The following is a 21465-nucleotide window of genomic DNA, read 5'->3' as shown; positions in this document are numbered from 1 at the left end:
TGACTTAAATATCAAACTTTCCCCATATTGCAATATTCATCAATTTCTTATACATATGTTTAATAAATGATAATTAGCATGCATTAGCTCATGAATGAGATAATTATGGTTAACTTTTTTTATTATAGAGAAAAAAAGCTTTTAAAAATGTTAAAAAAAAAAGGTGTGTATTTTTCTTCATTAACTCCACAGAAGACACTTTTGAGCATATTTTTAGAATACATACTCGGATGCTTAGAAATTAATCTTTCTTTCTCAGTTGAATTTGAACATAAATCCATTTTTCTCTCATATTGTTAGCAAAACTGCTATATTTCAGAAACTTAACTTTAAATGTAAATGTTTAAAAAAAAGCAATCTTGGGAAAAGATACACTGGAAACAGTATTAGGGCACTGAAAATGTATAAAGTATAATCTCTCTAAAAAAGAGGGAAAATCTTTTTATCTAAAACACTACACATCTGAACTAAGAAGCAATAAAGGAAAAGATATAAAGAATAAATTCTCATCTAACATACCATAATCCCTTTTATACCATTTTCAGATAGAAAAATTATAAAAAAGATTACCTAGTCTTTTAACTTAAAGGTAACAGAATTAATGTGATAAATCCCAGTACAGACTTTCCAAGGAATTTAAGGTTTCCTATGGCCCAAGTCCATCTCAAACTTATTTCAGTTAAATAATACCAAGACTTCTCAAAAGATAAAATTTTTATCCATATAATTAAAAGTATTTTAATGAGTAAAGAGGACTATCAATTGGAAAGGTCATATTTAAAAACATTTTGGAAGTGTGTTGGAATATAATCATGGGAAAAAAAAATTACTTTTGGGTGAAAAATCATAGTATATGGGATAATCCTGAATACCAAGAAACTGGTTCAGAGTCAGTTTTGTGCACCCTGGAGACGGCAATTCTTTTTTACAAGGTTAGGTTTTGCAGAAAGACTCATAATTAGGTAGGTTCTTTCAGCCCTATTTTTCTGGAATTACATACACAAAATCAACTGGTGGGGGTAGGATTAGGTAACAATTTATGATCCAGCTAAGCATAATTTTATATTAAAAACAAATTAATGTTTTAATTAAACATATCTTCTTTAAAATTATTAATAAAATTAAGGTAATAAGAATTTTAAAATAAAAGAGTAAGTGGTTAACCTTGGTGTTAGTATAAATTTAAATATATACTTTATAAAAACATTGCCCAAACCTCATTTCCCACATCAATGATTTGGTATTAACTCTACAAATAAAACTTTTGGGAGAGTAGGGAGGGCAAAAAGTATACACTTGCTCTGTGGATTTAATTTGCAAAAGTAAATTCAACAAGTCTGGGGAGGGAAAATTTCACCTACTTTCGAGATCTTCCATATGTGCCTGAAGAGTTCTTGCAAGGTTAATAAACTAGAAACAATGCAGAAAGAAATACAGTAGTTTAAATGTTGCAAATGGATTTAAGGAGAGAATCAGTATAGGAGATTCATTTCTACTTAAGAAGTTAAACACCATTTTAAGACTTTACAAAGGGATCTTTCTTCCCCCACACCAGAAATTACAAGCGTAAGGACATCATTTTAAAAGTGTTTTATATAATCATCAGTAATATTTTGAAAACACATAAAAACTGGGAATAGATGCAACAAATTTACTCAACAGTATTCTATCTTCTTGTATGATAACACTTCAAAAATCATGGAGAAAAAAAGTAAATGTGAAAAAAAAGGGGCAAGAAAGAACTACATTTAATTGTACTTATAAAGACCCTAAAAAGATTTAATACTAATTTTTGGATACATAAACTTATTATTTTTAATGATTTGTTAAAAATTTGCTAACATTTGTTTAATGATTTGATCTGTCCTATGATTTCTAAAGTAAATTGGAGTATAGATAGTTTTACTACATTTAAATGTTCTTCATAATTCATTTTTTATTAATGGTAATCTAATGTATCTCTTGGCTGACAAAAACAATACTCTAACATATAGATTTTATTATTTTATATATACACTAAATTGGTTATATCATTTTAAAAATTAAAAACAGAACATCAACTACTAAATTTTAGTCAAATGAAAGTGATTCAAATGTTTGTAAACACATTTTAATAAAAGTGCTCAGAATGCTATAATAATGATGTAAACATAGCCTATTCTTTGTAAAAAGGAAAAAAGGAAAGACAACCAATCTTATTCTTGTATACTGAAGGAAATTAGATCATTTAAATGTAAATACCTCAGACATTTTGCTTAAGTGTGATACTAAGGTAAAAGTGTAACAAGAAAACAATTTGTATTAAGTAGTTTGTAACAAGGATACTTTAAAAAATAGTGTAGTTTATTTTTATAAGATAATAACTAATAAATTGACATTTCCCACACATGTCATTTTAGAGTGCAACATCAGGTTTCAATGTTTGTTTTTTTTTTTTTGGGGGGGGTCACACCCGGCAGTGCTCAGGCATTCCTCCTGGCTCTACGCTCAGAAATCGCTCCTGGCAGGCTCTGAGGGACCATATGGGATGCCGGGATTCAAACCACAGTCCTTCTGCATGCAAGGCAAACACCCTACCTCCATGCTATCTCTCCGGCCCCAGGTTTCAAATTTATAATAATGAGTTAATGTAATTTTCAAATTTTGTCTTCTCATTTATAAGAGCTAGGAAATTACTTCTAGTGTAGCTTCATGAGAAAATGTGTTTGATATACAGTAAGACAGCAATTTCCATTAAATCTATAAGAAACATTTAAAAATCTTTACAAAGAAAATCGAATGAGAACATCTAGAACAATCTGTTTTTGAAAGCCAACACTTGCTGCATGACACCCTCCCTTCTCCCCAATTCCATTATTACTTACTCTGACACGTGTGCTTGGTTCATTTGTATTTCCCATCATATCAGAAAAGCTTTGCTCGCACAAGTGCAGTAACACAACTAGGTAGAGACCGGAGCTGATAAACTCATACTCAGCCTTTGTAGAGAAGAAAATGAAAGAAAAATATGAAAAGTGAAAAATTAGTGGTTGAGATAGTCTAAATTTACTGATCAACTAGAGGAAATGTTTTCATATTTAATTCCTTGAAAGGGATAACAGGCATTGAAAAAAGAAGCAAATTTTATGATTTTATGTGACTATCCTTTTTATTCTAACTATTTCTTAATGATTCTCAAAAGATGAGGTTTTTAAATCATTTTAGGTAAGAATGTATGTGCTGGCTCTCAATTTTACTTCACAAAAATAAATGGCTGAGTATTTACTTAAAAATTACTGAAAATTTCTACCTGCACTAACTGGCTACAACCTGAGCCCTGCTCTCACCCTCCACCCTCAGTCTCAAGAAAAGAAAGAGGATTCGAGGTCAGTTTCTTCCAATCCTGAAAGGGTGTGGGACAGGCGACCTCTAGGGAAATCTTGCAGAGATGCTCATGGCCATCCTTGAGATCATCATGCTGAAATGATCAACTCATCTTTACATCAGCCAAGCCTGAGTGACAGTGAAGTGACAAACCTGCTCTGTTCCCAACCTATCCTCAGAAATTCTCTGTAAGTAATGGGGTGCCTCCAGATGGAGATTTCTCCAGCATTGCTGTGTAAAGGGACGAGTCAAAGATTATTCAAATATCTGGCAAGGTACAAGGTGATGGTGGAGAGAAAAACGTTTTTTGGTAGCTGATTAAATTAAATGCATTCTAGTGGGCCTAACTTAAAACCCACTTCTTGGGGGTAACCTATGTGGAAATGCTCTTACTAGTTGTACTAGACCAGATCACAAAGAATTGAAAACTGTAAATGCAAAAAAAAAAAAAATTACCATTTCTTCTATAGTTAAATCAATATACTTTCCAACAGAAATATGTTCTAACAGATTAACTCATTATTTTTTAGAGTGATTCTTATGAAATGCAATTAAAGGCAACAGTAAATTTAAAAAAATGTTGGACCTTCTCATAATTCACAAGAAATCTATAATGGGAAAAAACTATTTTTTTGGCTTAAAACTAACTGTTCTCCTGCTGGGGCCAAAGTGAGAGTACAAGTAGGGCTATTTGCCTTGCAAGCGGCAGACCCAGGTTCAATCCCTGGGATTCTATCCACTACTCGAAGCACCTCCAAGGAATAATTCCTAAGTGCAGAGCCAGGAGTAAGCCCTAAGCACCTCTGAGTATGGCCCTAGAACCAAAAAAATAAAATCACAAAACTCTTCTTCTAGCTTTTAGGCTTTTTTGTGGTCAAAGTGGGTGGTGGAAGTGTAGACTAGTTGGCAGTACTCAGGGCATAAAACTGAGATTTGGCTGTATGCAAGGCAAACACCCTACTCACTGTACTCTTGAGTCCAAAACTATGAATACACATCACAAATACTGTGTTATAATTAAAATAAACCCAAAAGAATAGAAAAAATTGATTGTAAAAAATGAAACTATCAAAGTCTGAGGAACGAAAATAATCTCAAGCTACTCAAAATTTGAAAACAAGCAATAGTCCTTTAAAATCCATGATTCATATAGAACAAAGATTCATATAGAAAAAATTTTTTAGCAGTTTGATGGTCTTGTGTAATTTTTAGAATGACTGAATAATACTTCCCAACATTTTGTAAAGAAAAAGATATAAAACATTTCTGGTTTCTTTTGGAATTTGTTTTTGTGTCATATCCGGTGGTGCTCAGGAGTCAGTCCTGGCTCTGTGCTCAGAAATTGCTCCTGGCAGGCACAGGGGACCATATGGGACGTGGGGATTGGAACCACCATCTGTCCTGCAACGGCTGCTGGCAAGGCAAGCGCCCTACTACTGTGCTCTCTCCAGCCCCCAAAAATTTCTGGCTTCAAATATTAAAAAAAAAACCACCTTTAGGAGACATGATGGAGTACCTAGAGAAGGAAGAATGAAGTACCTAGAGAAGGAAGAATGAAAGGAGAAAACTATCTTCTGAAACCTACTTATTATGAAAAGACAAAAAAAGAGGGTTTTCTTGGGGGGAGGATAGTATTATTTCATCTTTCCATACTCCCCTCTCCCTCAATACCCTTTTTAATAAAATTACAATGCTCAGCTATCTACTAAGACTCTATAAGGATTTAAGGCAATTCCTTTCTGGACAACTGATTCATACATAAGGAAGAGAAAAACAATTAGTAATATAGTAGTAACTATGATGTATCATCTGCCTAATGATTTTAACATTAAATCAGTGATTCTTAACCTGTATCTAAGCCATTAGCCTCAAGAACTCTACAGAGTCCTAGAATTACACAAAATGACTTTAAAAAATGTATTTTCAAAGGGTATGTATACTCTACTTATTTTAGAAAGTTATGCTTATAAGATCATATAGGACATAATTCCAATTATTTATGTTTGGTGGCTGCCTGAGGGGGAAAGAAAGGGGGAACAACTGATATTTTAGAATTAAATGTCTTACAATGCTAATGTATTATCAAACAATTCATTAAAAAAAACGTTGGGGAGCCAGAAGATAGCATGGAGGTAGGGCATTTGCCTTGCATGCAGAAGGACAGTGGTTTGAATCCTGGCATCCCATTTGGTCCCCCGAGCTTGCCAGGAGCAATTTCTGAGGGTAGAGTGCTAATGGGTGTAACCCAAAAACGAAACAAAAAAAAATTTTTTTCAACGATGCAAAGAAATTAGAGAGGAGCTCCTCTACCCTAAATCCTAAGCTATTGTCAACAGAGAACTGAAGCTACATAGAAGAGTGAGAAGGAAACTTGGAAAAGCAGAAGAAGGATATAATGCAGTCTGTGAAGTAGGATTCTAAGTATAAATATGAAAACTGCTGTAAACTATTTTCTACACACAAACACACACACACACAACAAAACTAAAAAAGTCTTTACTTCAACTTCCAAAAAAGGTGAAATTAAAACATCTCATTTTATAACATATACATAAATTGGATGGTATTATCTTCCTAACCTCCTGAAAATTCATCTCAGAAATGGGGTGGATGGAATGGGGGCGGGGGCATAGTGACAATAGTGTGTAGAGTATCTGCCTTTAACATGCCAACGTGGGTTTGATTCCCAGCACTATGCATGGTCCCCAAGCCCTGCCAGGAGTGATCCCTGATTGCTAGATGAGATCCATCAGTTAGGGCCATCCAAAAAAAAAACAAAATCAGAAGTGGGAAAAAGATGGAAAAAAGTTCACTCTAACCTTAAGAGAGTCTTCAATGAAAGGATGACAATGGCAAAGACTATAAAACCAAATGGGACTACATCAAATTAGCAAGTTTCTGTATGATAAAAGAAGCATCAAGTAAAATGAAAAGATAGTTGAGTGGGAGAAAATATCTGCATCAACACATCAGACAAAAGGTTGATTTGTATATCTAGAATACACAAAGGACTCACAAATGTTGAACTCACAAAACCTAAAAACCCTATCAAAAAATAGGGAGAGAGGGAGAGGAAAGAAAGAGACATTTCTCTGAGGAAGAACAGAGAGGCAACAGGCACATGAAAAAATGTTCATCATCACTTATCATTAGGAAAATCCAAATCAAGATGAGTATCATTTTACAAAAGTGAGTATGGCACATATCAAAAATACTGGGAATTATTTGTGTTGGCAGAGATGTGGTGATTCTCATTCACTGTTGATGGAAAACAGTATGGAAGGTTCACAGTAAAATAAGAATCGATCTGCCATATGACCCAGCAATCCTGTTTTTGGTTATCTATCCCCAGGACAGAAAAACAACAATCCAAAAGAATGTATGGACACCGCTATTCATTGCAGCACTTTGTACAATAGCTAAGAATTGGAATCAACCTAAATGTCCAGCAACAAAAGAGTGGATCATGTAGATATGGTACATATATACAATGGAATGCTACATAGCCGTAAGGAATGATGCAATCATGCAGTTTGTCACAAAATGGATCAAACTGGAAGATAGTATGTTAAATGAAGTAAGCTAGGAGGAGAATAAATACAGCATATCACTTATAAGTGCTATTTAGAATAACTGCATGAAGAAACACAATGGACAGTTGTCTCAAACACCATTGGCTCCAGAGTATAGTGAGAAGGAAAGAAACTAAGTGGAAGAGGAGAAACACAAATATGAAAGAATGAAAACCAGAGTTTTATTTAAAAAAAAAATGGTGGGGGGGGGGAGAACTAAATATCCAAGTCAACAACAGTGAAATCAAGAGACCCAAACTCTAATGATCTAAACTTTAAATGGGCCTGTTCTATGTTGGCAGGCGGGGGGCAGGGGTGGTGGCATGGAATGTACTTGGGAAAGTCAACACTGGCAAGATTAGCCCTGAAACAATTTAAGTCTGAAACCCAAGTATGAGTACCTTTGTAAATTAAAATGGTTTCAACAAAATATTTTAAATAATAATGTTATGAATTAAATCACTGTAAAGATACAAATAGAAAAGGATAGAAAAATCACAGGAACTTAGAATGATTATTTCATGAGATAATCCAGTCAACATTAAAGTGCATATAGGTGGGAGGGAGGGGCAGAGGAATAGCACAGCAGGTAGGGCGGTTTGCCTTGCATGTAGCTGACCCAGGTGCAATCACACATCCCATTTGGTCCCCTGAACACCTCTAGGAGTATTATCTGAGTGAAGAGCCAGGGGTAATCCCTGAGGTATATGCAGTATGTCCCAAAAACAAACAAAACTTAGATTTAGAGATAGAAGAATGGAACAAGTCAGTAAGAAATGAAGGTACTTAAGTTATATTAAAAATGTCATTCACTCCCAACAAAAAAACAGTAGATAAGTAGATATAGAACTTAAGTATTTTGCTGTAGTTCTGGGCATCAAAAACAGGTCTCATGAATTTAAGGCTTTCTGCTGTCTGAGTCAGCTATTGAGAGGTAATGACAGCATGCCTCTTTCAAATACCAATTTCCTAAGCCATTACTATTTAGCCATTACTATTATAGAAAAATAAAAAAAGAACCCCTATAACATGGGCAGTTTTACTTATAGAAATTTCTAATATAATCTATAATAAGAACATTGCTATTAAACAATTATATTATAATGCAGATTTTCTGACCATTTAATCTTTTCTTCAAGAGTTGTCCTTTAGGCGTTGAACAGACACTTACCAAATTAGGCAAAATATACTAACTTGTTCATTTGCATGAGCTCTATGTAGTTCATGAATATCAAAATCCTCCAGGTTAAGCTGCAACTTCTCTTTACAGAGTTCACAGGTAGTTACAGCTTCTAATGAAGAACCTGGGAAAAATTAAAATTAGAAAAGAGCTTAGTTTTTATCATAAACTATTTTTGCTTCAAGGATTTAAATTTGTAATACAGAAAAGTAGTAAAGATTACATTATTGACATAAACCAAAAATTGTCTTCTATTATAGCAATACCATAATCTGATGTACATGTCAGATCCTATTCTGTGGTATTTATATATCCAGCTACCAGGTATTTACACATAGCTGACTTCAGGAAGCTGGCAAATGGAATGCCATCTCTATTACCTATTTTTCCCTTGGCAAAGTACCAAGAGAAAGACAATTAATAAGAGGATGGAGAAATAGTACAATGGATAGGATGTTTGCCTTGCATAAAATTGACCCATATTTAATGGCTTGCATGCAGAAGGTCAGTTGTTCAAATCCTGGCATCCCATATGGTCCCCTGAATCTGCCAGGAGCAATTTCTGAGCGTGGAGCCAGGAGTAACCTGAGTGCTGCCAGGTATGAACCAAAAACCAAAAACCAAAAAAAAAAAAAAAAAAAATTTTGCTTCACATTATTGTATTTAAGTAATCACTTGTCAGTGATTCTTAGCTGAAACTAGTGAATGCTCTACTTAGATGGTTTTTGAAGCCTATACATTTGGTATTGTTTGAACCGTTAAAACTTTTACATCTCTTAGCATGAAGGACAAAGAAAGGCTGTACATTGTTGCTCTAGAGTCTATACATTTAGACCAAATTTGTATTTGCACTGTCAGTAGGGCAATGATCAAAAATTGTTAATACACTATTGAACTTCTTTTTATTTCTCTTTTTTAAATTCAGCTTATATCAGGGCTGAAAACCTCAATTTATGTTCATGACAGTGGGAAATTTTTTTTTTCTTTTTTGGTTTTTGGGCCACATCGGTCAGGGGTTACTACTGGCTATGCACTCAGAAATCGTTCCTGGCAATACAGTGAAGTTATTCAAAAAGGGGCCAGAATAATAGTACAAGTAGTAAGTGGCCTTGCACACAGTTGACCTGGGTTTGATCCCTGGCATTCCATCTGGTCCCCCAAGCACTGCCAGGAAAAGTGCAGAACTAGGAATGAGTCCTTTTGTTGCTGGATGTGGCCCCAAAAGAAAAACAAAATTGTTCAAAATAAGCAGACACAGAAAATTTATTCCAGTGTTCTTTTAAACAAAAAGAAAATTATAGTATCACTCTCTTCTTTTTCCATTTTAAAAAATACTGAATCACCAATAGTTAAAAATTAAAAGTGGTTGAGTTTCGTTGTTGCAACAGTTACCCCCCTTTACCAGTATACATTTCATGCCACCAGTTTCTCATCAGTCCAAGAATACCCCCAGCCTGCCTCTATGGCAGACATCCTACTCCCCCTTTCCTTCTAAGCACCATGCATGGTTTGCAATACTATTACTGAAAATTTATCAGGAATATTAGCTTACCTCCTTTAAGCAATAGTTTTTGTCCCTTTCAACCTAACATTGTCAGAGTAGTACCTTCTCTCATCTACTTGCATTCTTCTCCCCTCCCTGGACCTCACACTGTAGTAAGTTTCCCATCATGAACCAATCCTTGTCCTCATTTCTACTATCTTTGTATCCCAGCACTCTTTAATGTACAATTGATTTATATCTCATTTCATTCAATAGATCCCATCAGCATTTCCTGTTTTATCTTTCTACTACAAGGTGCATAGATGCTTAATAAATATTTTAATGAATGTAAGAACACATCTTTTATAAGACAGAACTCTTAAGATTTATATTGGAGCCACACTCTGCAATGCACAGGGATCATACAGGGATATACACAGTGCACCAGGATTGAATCTGGGTCAGCCCTGTGGAAGACAACACCTGTTATCTATCACTGTAGGTTCTATCACTCTGCTATCTAGACAAGATTCTTTATTTAAGAATGAAAAAGTATTGTGAAACTTTTAGAGGGATTAGCTCCTAAGATCTTTATACTTGACAATAATCTTAAAAGTATCCATTATAACCCTATGAAATTTATCCTGTTGAATATTAATACTCTATTATTAAAAAACTGAACACATCTCACCTAACTTTTACAATAAAAATATAAAGTAAGGGGATGGCGAGGTGGCGCTAGAGGTAAGGTGTCTGCCTTGCAAGCACTAGCCAAGGAAGGAGCACGGTTCGATCCCCTGGTGTCCCATATGGTCCCCCCAAGCCAGGGGCAATTTCTGAACGCTTAGCCAGGAGTAACCCCTGAGCATCAAATGGGTGTGTTCCAAAAAACCAAAAAAAAAAAAAAATATATATATATATAATATAGTTTTATATATATATATATATATGTATTCTTTTCAACATTATTATTTATGTGAAATCAGGGCAAGACGCTGGATATAAGAATGTTCAGGAATGAATTTGAAACATCTTTAATTTAAAACTCCAATATCTAAAACTATGCATCATTAGTAGCAAAGTACTCAAGTTAATTCCTACACTCTGCTGTACATAGATAGCATTTAATATCATAGCACCAGAGATAAATTTTTCTAAAATACTTAACCAAGAAACAGTAAATATACTAATATAAAGGGAGAATAACTAATGTTAACAACTTTATTTCAAAACTAAATTTAAAATAGAATTAAGATTCTGATGAGTAAAACTGTGTCAAGAAATTATGATCAGATGCATTAATTGAAATGCATTACACATATCTCTCTCAGAAAAATTATGAACAAAAAATACACAAAAGAGTTAATCTTACCAGAGTTAATTTTGGCCTGCAGCCACTTTTTCATACACTCCTGGTGGACATACTGCAAACTTCCTGTGCATTTGCATGGCTCTATAAGCAAGTTAGATGATGATGCAGCTGCCATCTGACAAATTCTACATAAGTCACCTTCTTCTTCTTCAGAGTCCTCTAAAAGAAGGCTGGAAAAGACATAATTCCTAAATAGGTCTATTAAAATTTCTTGAAGTTAGTCAAATTATATACAATCTGAAGAAGTATCCTTTTGTTATTTCTACTCATGTTGAGTAAAAAACAGTAATAAATTCTATGAAAAACTATTTGTAAGGGCACTAGAAAGTTCAAAGGTCTGAAGTGCATGCTTTGTATCCAGGTCAGAGTTCATTCTCCAGAAATGCATGTCTCAGCACCACCAGCTGTGGTGGCCCAGCACTGCTCAGCTAGAAAAGCAAAGAACCCCATAGTTGAGTACTGAACTATTTGTTGTTGGACTATTCCAGTATCACTGGGAGTGGTACCCAGGCCCTGAGGATTGTCTAGGAGACTCTTTCTCCCCAGTATTTCTAAGAGAATGAAAACAGTAACATTTTAAAAATAACTAGATTCAAATGATTTAAACACTTTTGTACCTAGTAAAACAATTTAAATTCTAATTTTCAAAACCACTTTATAAATATCCCTATGATTTCAATTTCTGTAATACACAGAAAACTTTGATTACAAAATCATACAATTTATATACTTGATACTTTTGCCATTGAAGACAACTTAAAAATTTAAGACAATTTAAATGTACATCAAAACAATCAAAATTTTAGGGAAAAAAAACAATCAAAATTTCACTCCTTATTTTTTCATTTACATATCAGAAATATATTTAAACTAGCAAGATTTTAGCATTAATTCACAAAAACCACATGCATATTTTAATTGTCCATTTCTCCAACTCCAACATTATTAAAGTATTCAAATTTCTATGAATAGTCTTTGAAAGTTGAAACAATTCCTATTAACCTATTTCTTCCACTTAAGAGGACAACACAAATTAATTTAAATGCAGAACCAATGCTATGTAAGCATATTTTAAAACAAAATCTTTTTGCTGTAGTGTACTGTTGGCTTCAAAGAACTAACTCTAATATTGATACTGAATGTTAAAGATTCTATTGTTATATAATTTAGAATACATGTCTTCCTAACTAAATCTAGAAAGATGTATATAATAAAGAGAAAGAGGTACAAATTATTAAGTAGTTGCCATGTACTAATTAACTAGAGAGCAGATCTGACAAAAAGTTTCCCAGGCTTTTTGGCTAAGATGAAATATAGAATATAGTATCTGTTTTTATCAGTAGAATATTTTAAAATTGAAGATTTATGAATAAAAAGAAAGGGACGGGAGAGATAGCACAGTGATAGGGCATTTGCACTGCACACTGCCAATCCAGGACGAACTGTGGTTCAATTCCCAACATCCCATATGGCGTCCTGGGCCTGCCAGAAGTGATTTCTGAGCACATAGTCAGGAGTAACCCCTGAGTGCCACTGGGTGTGACCCAAAAACAGGGGAAAAAAAAGGAAGACAAATGCATATTCTGTGGCAAAATATAGCTAGTTTTAAATGGTGTAACCTTAGCTTGAAAATCACTTTGCTTTTTAAACTATGATAAATTAATCTAAAACAAACAAAACTCAAAAGCATAATGGTCACTATACTCCAAAGTAGGTTAAAAATCAAAAGACACTGATAAGAAGATATCTAAAATTAGAGCTAGAAAGATGGCAGGGTGGGTAAGGCATTCTGCTTTGCACACAGCTGATTCAGGTTCAATCCCCAGTATGGTCCTTGGAGCCCACTAGGAGTGATCCCTATCCTCAGAGCTAAGATTTAGCACTGCCACTGTTGGGTGTGGCACCAAAAGAAAACAAAAAACTTGTAAGATTATTAGGGTAAATGAATCTCTAAGGAAAAAAAAAAAGGAAGAAAAAATAGTGCAATGGTATAAATGCCCCGTAAAAAAAAAAAAATCAAAGTACATAAATAGCCTGAAGCTCCACATTCCAGAAAGTGAACTCTCTTTAAAACCAGATTTATATTTAAATGTTTTTCTTTTTAAAGTATACAATCTAAACTCAAAGTAACATATATTTGGTCTTTTTGAAATAACAAAACCCAAAATATCATAGTATTAGCTTTAGTAAGTAGTAAAATTTCATTTCAGCAAGTATATATATATATATATTTGTTTGTGCCACACCCGATGAGGCACAGGAGTTACTTCTGGCTATGCACTAAGAAATCGCTCCTGGCTTGGGATGCCAGGGATCGAACCCAGGTCCGTCCTAGGTTAGTGTGTGCAAGCAAAATCCTACCGCTGAGCCTCAGCTTTGGTCCCATCATCAAGTATATTTTATATGTATTTAACTACCCTATTTATCATACAACTTTTACCATTTTTTTATTGTACTGTGGATTGAACTCATTTACATGAAAAGTATGTTTACATCAGCACCATCCCAATACTTTGCAGATATTCTTCAGTAAACTTCAACTGTACAAAATAATTTATTTAAAAACAAAGCCCAATTCAAAATTTAAATGGCATTCAGTATACACGTTTGGACTTTAAAAACAAAATTAACTTTACAGATGCAACTTTTTATACTTCATCTCAGAAAGCTTTGAGTTAAGAAATATAAATAATAAACCAAAATCAATCATCTTAGTAAAGGTTAAAAAGATGGGGGTGGGGAAAAAAAAGATATGAAAACATGAATTCTGCATCCTTAACCAAATTGGTTTAGCAATAGAGTCTACCAGACTTTGGCTTTTGTATCAAAAGCAGAGAATAATTATCTTTAGGAGATGTACTAATTGCAAAGCACATGGGAGTTTCAGGTTTAATCCTTGGTACCACAAGTTGCCATGGGCTATTAGGTGTGGCCCCCAAATTAAAAAAAACCTTTATATTACTTCCTAATGTAACACTTCTAGTGCCTGCTATCCTTAATCGTCATCCATTTAACCACTTGCATTTAGATAACTTCTTACTTGATATAAATTTAAAAAATGTAAAATACCAATGTTTTGAGAAGTCATTTTAGAAATTTAGATTTCTCTAAATTTCCCACTTTATAAATTTAAGACAGGGCTCAAATTTACCTCTCTTTTATTTTCTGTAGTCTTTCCGGGTCTCTGGAGGGTGCATTTTTAGTCTTATCACTTTTTCCATCAGAGGAATTCCAACCTGAAGGAATAATATCTACAGTGATCATGACATTGTTGGTCAAATTATTTCCAAGTGCTGGGGGAACTGCAAATCGGAATAAAGAACCAGGAAGAATTCCGGTTATTCCTGTATTCCTTCCACTATGGGTTGAATCTGATGTGGGGCTACCAATGGTTGTACTGCTAGAAGTCGCAGATGCTTGTGGTCTGGTGGCAGCTGCCCCAAGGGAATCATTCTGTACTCCAAGGTGAAACACTTCACTTGATTCTCTTCTAAAAATATGATGAGATCTAGATGGTACATCAGAGGTAGATATTCGTGAAGATTCATCTCGACCCTCTCGCCTTCTTCTAGAGAACAAAGGTGTACATCTATTTCTAAGTGAGGAGGATAACCATGGTCCTGTATTTCTACCTTCTGATTCTTGGTTATAATTTTCTGAATCTGGCTCCGAGCTATGATTTTGGCTAAGAGATGATAAGCCCCATCTTCGCCTAAGAAATCGAAATCCCTGAGAAGCTTCAGATGCCCTATTATCAGGAAGGTCAGAGGTTGATGTCGCATGACGAGATTGTGAAGCTGTCAAAATTCTTGGAGAAATATAAGAATTCTCAGAACTCAATGATCTTGTATTCAAGGAATCCTGGCTAGATCTCCGTGAAAAAAAAGTAGATGACATACTAGAAGCTATACGTGACAGCAATCTTCTGGTTGTGCGTCTACCTTCATTGTCAGAAGGTACTTGAAATGATCTTTGAGATGAACCAACTCTATCCGAACTCGTTATGGGTGAGGTTTCATCTCTATTTGAAATATAAGAAAACCCAGGCTGTATACTGTGTACTTGAGAAGATTCCAATTCTCTTGGAGAAAAATTTGATCTCAAAGAATTTCTGCGAGAGTCCCTAGAACATGGCATGTTTTGATGGTCAGAAGGCAACTGGTGGTTTGTGGATGGTGTGTTCAATTGTAAAGTGCTCACTGAATTCTCTTTTGGTCTTGCTCCTTGTAAATATGCAGAAGGAACTCTGTCTTGAACATCTAATTTTGAGAGGAAAAATAATACCAATTATATGAAATAACTTCAGTATCATCAAATTTCCATTTAGCTACTAATCATATCAAAATGAAACCTCAATTTTATACTGATTTCTGAAATGGAACTAAAAAGCTAAAATATGATAGAAAAATGTAAGTATATTTCTTCCTACTGAATACTAGCACTGCTGCAGAAAGTCAACATCACATAAATTTTGTGAGGCAAATACCATTATACTAACTTAAGGTAAACAGCCAAATTTGTTAATCAGAAAATAAAAATGGTAGATGAATACCTACTAGATGTATGACTAAGTAATTTTATTTTATTATTGGGGGGTGGGGTGGGTCACACCTGGTGGTGCTCAGGAGTTACTCCTGGCTATGCGCTCAGAAGTCGCTCCTGGCAGGCTTGGTCTACCATATGAGATGCAAATTTGAATTATCATCGGTCCTGGATTGGCTGCATGCAAGGCAGCACACCCTACCTGTGCTCTCTCTCTGGCTTCTGGATAAGTAATTTTAAATAAGCCAAATTCAATGCCTAATATTAAATTACTAACAGTAAAATTGGGGTCAGTGATAATACAGCAGATTTAGCACTCTCCCTGCATCCCATTTGGTACCCCAAACACCATCAGGAGGCTCCTGAGTGCAGAGCCAGTAATAATCTCTGATCATTGCTGGATATAGCCCCCAAACCAAACCAAAAAACTAATGAGAAATATCATAAGGAGAAATATTTCAAACATTTCTGACTGAGGCTACCTACTTAAGAAGAACCCTTTACCCAGTAAAGCCCTCCATTTTCTCAAAGTTTGTACTGGGAAAAAAAGAAAATCTAAATCAGCAATAAGAATAGATGCTTTGGGCCCGGAGAGATAGCACAGTGGTGTTTGCCTTGCAAGCAGCCGATCCAGGACCAATGGTGGTTGGTTCGAATCCCGGTGTCCCATATGGTTCCCCGTGCCTGCCAGGAGCTATTTCTGAGCAGACAGCCAGCAGTAACCCCTGAGCACCGCTGGGTGTGGCCCAAAAACCAAATACCAAAAACAATAAAAAAGAATAGATGCTTCCCAATAATTATTATTTTCAAAAGAGAATTTGAGTATTTTAAAATAAGTATATTATTCATATACTAAGTTTTAAAACTAGAGTCTTACTGTGATAATCTATGGATCTCATGAAAGGATAAACTATTAGGAACTAATAATAGTTATTATTAATAGCTACTAATAAGCTAAATCCATTCTTTTCTTCCTTATATTCCACCAAACTCAGAAGCAATGGACACCATCTATAAAAGTACCCCCTTTTAAGGGGCCAGAGTAATAGTACAGGGAGCAAAGTGCTTGCCTTGCATGAATCCAACCTGGATTCAACCCTCAGCAACCCTTAAGGTACCCTGAGCACTGCTAGGAATAATTCCTCCTGACTGCAAAGCCAGGAGTATCCCCTGAAAGCCACCCAATATGGCACCAAAACAAAACAAAAAACACCTCCTACCTAAAGCTAAGCAATAAAAAGATGACTTATTTATTTTTAAAATAAAGGTTTTATCCCAATATTACTTGAAATAGTCCAAGTCCTTGAAAATAGATCATCTTTTATGTACTATACCACTTTTATGTCACCTCTTGAGATCCTCAGTTTACAGTTTCGTGGTGTTTATTTTTAAATAGCCAAAACTACATACACACACACACACACACACACACACATATAATAGCAGGCATCAAACTAATTCTAAAGTATGCTTTAGGAAAGACTTCAAGCTTTAAGCTCAGATTTTTAACTATAGGTATTATACTATAATAACACCAGTTATATTGAGGTATATAATTAGTAATATTAATGACTCTTGCTTGTTTTGGTGCCATACCCAGAGGTCTCAGGAGTTACTTCTTACTCAGCTCAGAAATCACTCCTGGTTTGGCACGAGAGATCATCTGTGATGCCAAGGATCAAAATGGATTGACCATATGCAAAAGCAAGCCTCCTATCAGCTGTACTATCATCACTCCAGACCCCTAATGACTTTTTTGGGGGGGTGGGGGTTGGGCCACACACGGTGACACTCAGGGGTTACTCCTGGCTATGCGCTCAGAAATCGCTCCTGGCTGGGGGGACCATATGGGACACCAGGAAATCGAACCTAGGATCCATCCTAGGATCTGCTCTGGCCCCACCTAATGACTCATTTTTAAAAAGAAAATTGTAAGTAAAAAAAATAGGCTAGCAATCTGAGTACTTACAAACATGTATTAACATTTAAAAAAAACCAAATCAAACAACAGATGGTAGCAAACATTCTACAAATCTTTAAAAGATACCTGTACTTTACTCTTCTGTACCATGATTTTAATGATACACATAAGTAGGAAAATGTAACATTATAAAGAATATACATACACGATGAAGTTGTGAAATCACCACTTTGATGATTATAATCCATAAGATTGTTAAGGGAGGAATCTGTTCTCCTCTCTACATCTCTCCTCTCTCTCATTAAGTCTGTTCCAAATGATCCAAGTACCATTGATGAAGATCTGGGAACTTGACTATGCCTCCAAGAAGAATCTTAAAATAATTGAAAAAGTTTTAATTCAAAGAAAACTTTCAAAATTTGTGCTAACAAATCTTCATTATTAGAGATACTATTAGTAAACTCTACATCCCTCTCAATGATGTGTCTCAGTTCTATTCTAGAATTAATTATAAAATGATTACAGAAAATATAAAGATTCAAACAGAATATATCATGAAAATAAATAAAAGCATTGCTAGAGAATAGGCTAAAATCAAAGTCACATTAAAATGGAAAATGTGTGCCCTTTACAAAGCAGAGAAAAATACGTTTGAAAATGGTGTTTTGTCCACTAAGTAAAGGTCAGTATGCGATGGATCATTACAACACTTAATGCCGCACCCCACAGTTCTACTATTAGAATAGAAAGGAATGCCTTAATATTAACTCAACTGGAAATGTATGTGCATTCCATAATTTTTATTTCAATACTGTAATCATGTGTCAACCTTAAACTATTTCAGTTTTAGCTAGTGTTTGTTTTATTAACAGAGGGATATAAATAACATTATTATTTCTAGATTATTTCTAAAAGAGCTTTCCAATTTAAGAAATGTGTGATACAAAATACTAGCCATGGAAAACTAATGAAAAAGTAACAAAAATAGAGATCTACAGCCACCTATAAAAGGATTTGGAGGAGTACTACAGATAACTGTCTTGCAAGTGTCTGCCAGGTTAAATATTCATATGGAGCAGTACCAGGTGTGGCCTCAAAATAATCTAAATCCTAAAGCTACTGTCATAAGCTTCATCAGAAAAAAGTACTACAAAAAAAAAAAAAGGAAAAGAGTACTACCAACTATTTAAGAATTTCATCACATAACACCTCAATGCTTGCTACTTAAAAAGACATGCTTAGGGCCCAAGTGATAGCACAGGAGATAGGGCATTTATTTGCTTTGCATGCAGCTGACCTGGGTTCAATTCCTAGTTTCCCATATGGTCCCAAACACTACCAGGAATGATCTCTGGGCACTACCAATTGTGGCCAAAAAACAAAAAAATATATATGCTTAAGAATATTTCAGAAACTGGAGCGATAGCAAGAGCTGACAGCGTGTCAATGTGTTTGTCTTGCACAGAGCTGACCTAGGTTCAATTCCAAGCATCCCATATGGTCCCCCAAGCTTGGCATGAGTAATTCCTAAATGTCTAGGCTTAGAACCAGGACTAACATCTGAGCACACCAGGTGTGGTCCCAAAACAAAACAAAACAGTGTTTTTAGTACATGATTTTCCTAATAATTATTTGAAATACTGAGGTCAGAGATAGTTCAAAGAGCTGAGCACATGCTTTACATGCAGAAATTCAAGATTCAATTCCAGAACCACAAGCACCTGTAAATGCTACCAAGAGCAATCCCAAATAGAGCTAGGAGTAGACGCTAACCATTGTGAGCTATGCCCCCCCCAAAAAACCACTTATCTCCTATAATGAATTTTACTTCCAAAAATATATAGTGACTCTTATACACAAAATTCTTACCTGACACTGCATTCAAGCCATGTCCAACACTTCTCCCAGCTGAGGTAGATGTACAATTTGTACAAGAAAGTTTAGGTCTTTTTGAATCATGATCCCGTTGCTGGTTTTGTGATCTTGAGCGTGCTCCCTGAGTTATCTCAGATTCACCATACCATGCAGACTGAAAAGGTGATGTAGATGCTGATGCTGATGTAGTCTATAGGTGAAAAAGTTTTAAAGTGATTAAAGTTGCAATCAGAATTAAACTTAACCTGCAATACTATGATGAATTTCCAAAGACCATTCACTTTTCACAAGCTTATTTCTCCTATCATATAGGTTTTCTTTATTCTTTGAGTCCACCCCATGACCCCCTTTTATCCACTAATCCTAGTGGTTGTTTTTGCTGGTCAGTCATAAGCAAGAGTAAGCCTTCTGTGTAAATATAAAACACTAAATATAAAAATGCCTAATGCAGGAATATAGGCAAGTGGTATGCTAAGCAAATTTAGTTTCACTAATTCATTTCTGGATTTTGGGTCATACCTGATTGTGCACAGGGCTAATTCCTGGCTGCTTTGGGGACCATATGTGGTGCCTGGAAACAAACCTAGGTTGGTGACTTATAAGGTAAGGACCTTACCTACTGTACTATCTCTCAGTCCCTACGGGAATAAATTTTTTAAAATCCCAGTATCTAAAATTTTGTATCAGTAATGAAACATTTAAAAATAGTATATATATCAGGGCCAGAGAGATAGCACAATGGTAGGGCATTAGCCTTGCACATGGCTGATGCAGGACAGACTTGGGTTCAATTCCCGGCATTCATATGGCCCCCCAAGCCTGTCAGGAGCAATTTCTGAACCCAGAGTCAGTAGTAACCCCTGAGCACCACCAGGTGCGGCAGCCCCCAAATAAAAACAAAACAAACAAAAGAAAGTATGTGTGGGGCCAGAGAGATAGCATGGATGTAATGCGTTTGCCTTGCATACTGAAAATCGGTGGTTCGAATCCTGGCATCCCATATGGTCCCCTGAGCCTGCCAGGAACGATTTCTGAGCGTAGAGCCAGGAGTAACTCCTGAGCACTGCCAGGTGTGACCCAAAAACCCAAAAAAAAAAAGTGTGTGTGTGTGTGTGTGTGTGTGTGTAACATATATATATACATATATATAACATATATATACACACACACTAAGTATTTTGATTTAATGTTTGTATCTTTCACCATATAAGAAATATAAACAAAACAGTTCCAAACAATTCACTCAACATACAAACTATTTTACTTAAATCTTCATTGGTTTTACAGTATAATATAAAAAGTAGCAAATTAGTTTATCTTCTTAAATCAGGGGTCTCAAACTCAATTTACCTGGGGGCCGCAGGAGGCAAAGTCGGGGTAAAACAGGGCCGCATAAGGGATTTCACACACACACACAAAAGCGAATAATCGCGAATACTGCGATATTTGAAGACCAGCCACAGGCCACGAGTTTGAGACCCCTGTCTTAAATACTTTAAGCCAGTAAATTTAAAGAACAATTACAAAATTATAACTTTTGGGGGTGGAGAGAGGACATCAATACCTGGTAGTGCTCAGGATTTGTTCCTGGTTCTGCACTCAGGAATCACTCCTAGCAGTGCTCAGAAAATCATACAGGATGCCAGTGACTGAACGAACCTTGGTTGGCTGCATAAAGTCAAGAGCCTTACATGCTCTCCTATCTCTCTGGGTCCCCAGATTATGCCAGACAAATCTTGGGTTTTTTTCTAAACAATATTCTTCCCAGGCCAGAGCAATAGCAGAGCAGTAGGGCATTTGCCTTGCACGTGGCTTACCAAGAACGAACCTGCGTTTGATTCCCGGCATCACATATGCCCCTCCCCCTACAACCAGGAGCAATTTCTGAGTGCATAGCAGGAGTAATCCCTGAGCAGCGCTGGGTGTGGCCAAAAAAAAAAAAAAATCTTCTTCCCTACAGAGTGAGTCTGACACACATGGCATTAGGTACACAATCTCTAAAGTGCTTAAAGCAATCCGTAAATTTCTTTTTTGTTATCTCTTTTGGAATATGTATAATGCTGATCTCAAGAATGAATCTAGGAGAGGAGTTAGAGCCATAGTAGAGCAGGTATAGCTCTTGCCTTGCACATGGTGTACCTGGGTTCAAGCTTCACC

The 21465-nt window shown here is 35.5% G+C and overlaps 1 protein-coding gene across 3 annotated transcripts in view; it reads right to left on the bottom strand.

Annotated features, from left to right (window-relative positions):
- The window catches only part of MARCHF7 (membrane associated ring-CH-type finger 7), a 39843-nt gene that overhangs the window by 2158 nt on the left and 16220 nt on the right, over positions 1-21465 (bottom strand). For 2 of the 3 annotated variants that reach the window (XM_049773108.1, XM_049773109.1), the window contains exons 3-9: positions 19303-19498; positions 17639-17806; positions 14122-15229; positions 10971-11140; positions 8130-8239; positions 2865-2978; positions 1362-1410 (exon numbers count right to left, since the gene is read on the bottom strand). In XM_049773108.1, coding sequence (XP_049629065.1) covers positions 1362-1410; positions 2865-2978; positions 8130-8239; positions 10971-11140; positions 14122-15229; positions 17639-17806; positions 19303-19498 — 1915 coding nt within the window. Of the gene's footprint in view, positions 1-1361; positions 1411-2864; positions 2979-8106; positions 8240-10970; positions 11141-14121; positions 15230-17638; positions 17807-19302; positions 19499-21465 lie in introns of those variants that run through there. The other variant, XM_049773110.1, reaches the window with a different exon arrangement.

The sequence above is a fragment of the Suncus etruscus genome, chromosome 5 (genome assembly GCF_024139225.1).
Source record: "Suncus etruscus isolate mSunEtr1 chromosome 5, mSunEtr1.pri.cur, whole genome shotgun sequence".
NCBI classification, from domain to species: domain Eukaryota; kingdom Metazoa; phylum Chordata; class Mammalia; order Eulipotyphla; family Soricidae; genus Suncus; species Suncus etruscus.
The sequence above is the reverse complement of the archived record's forward strand: the minus strand, read 5'-3'. Positions and strand labels throughout refer to the sequence as shown.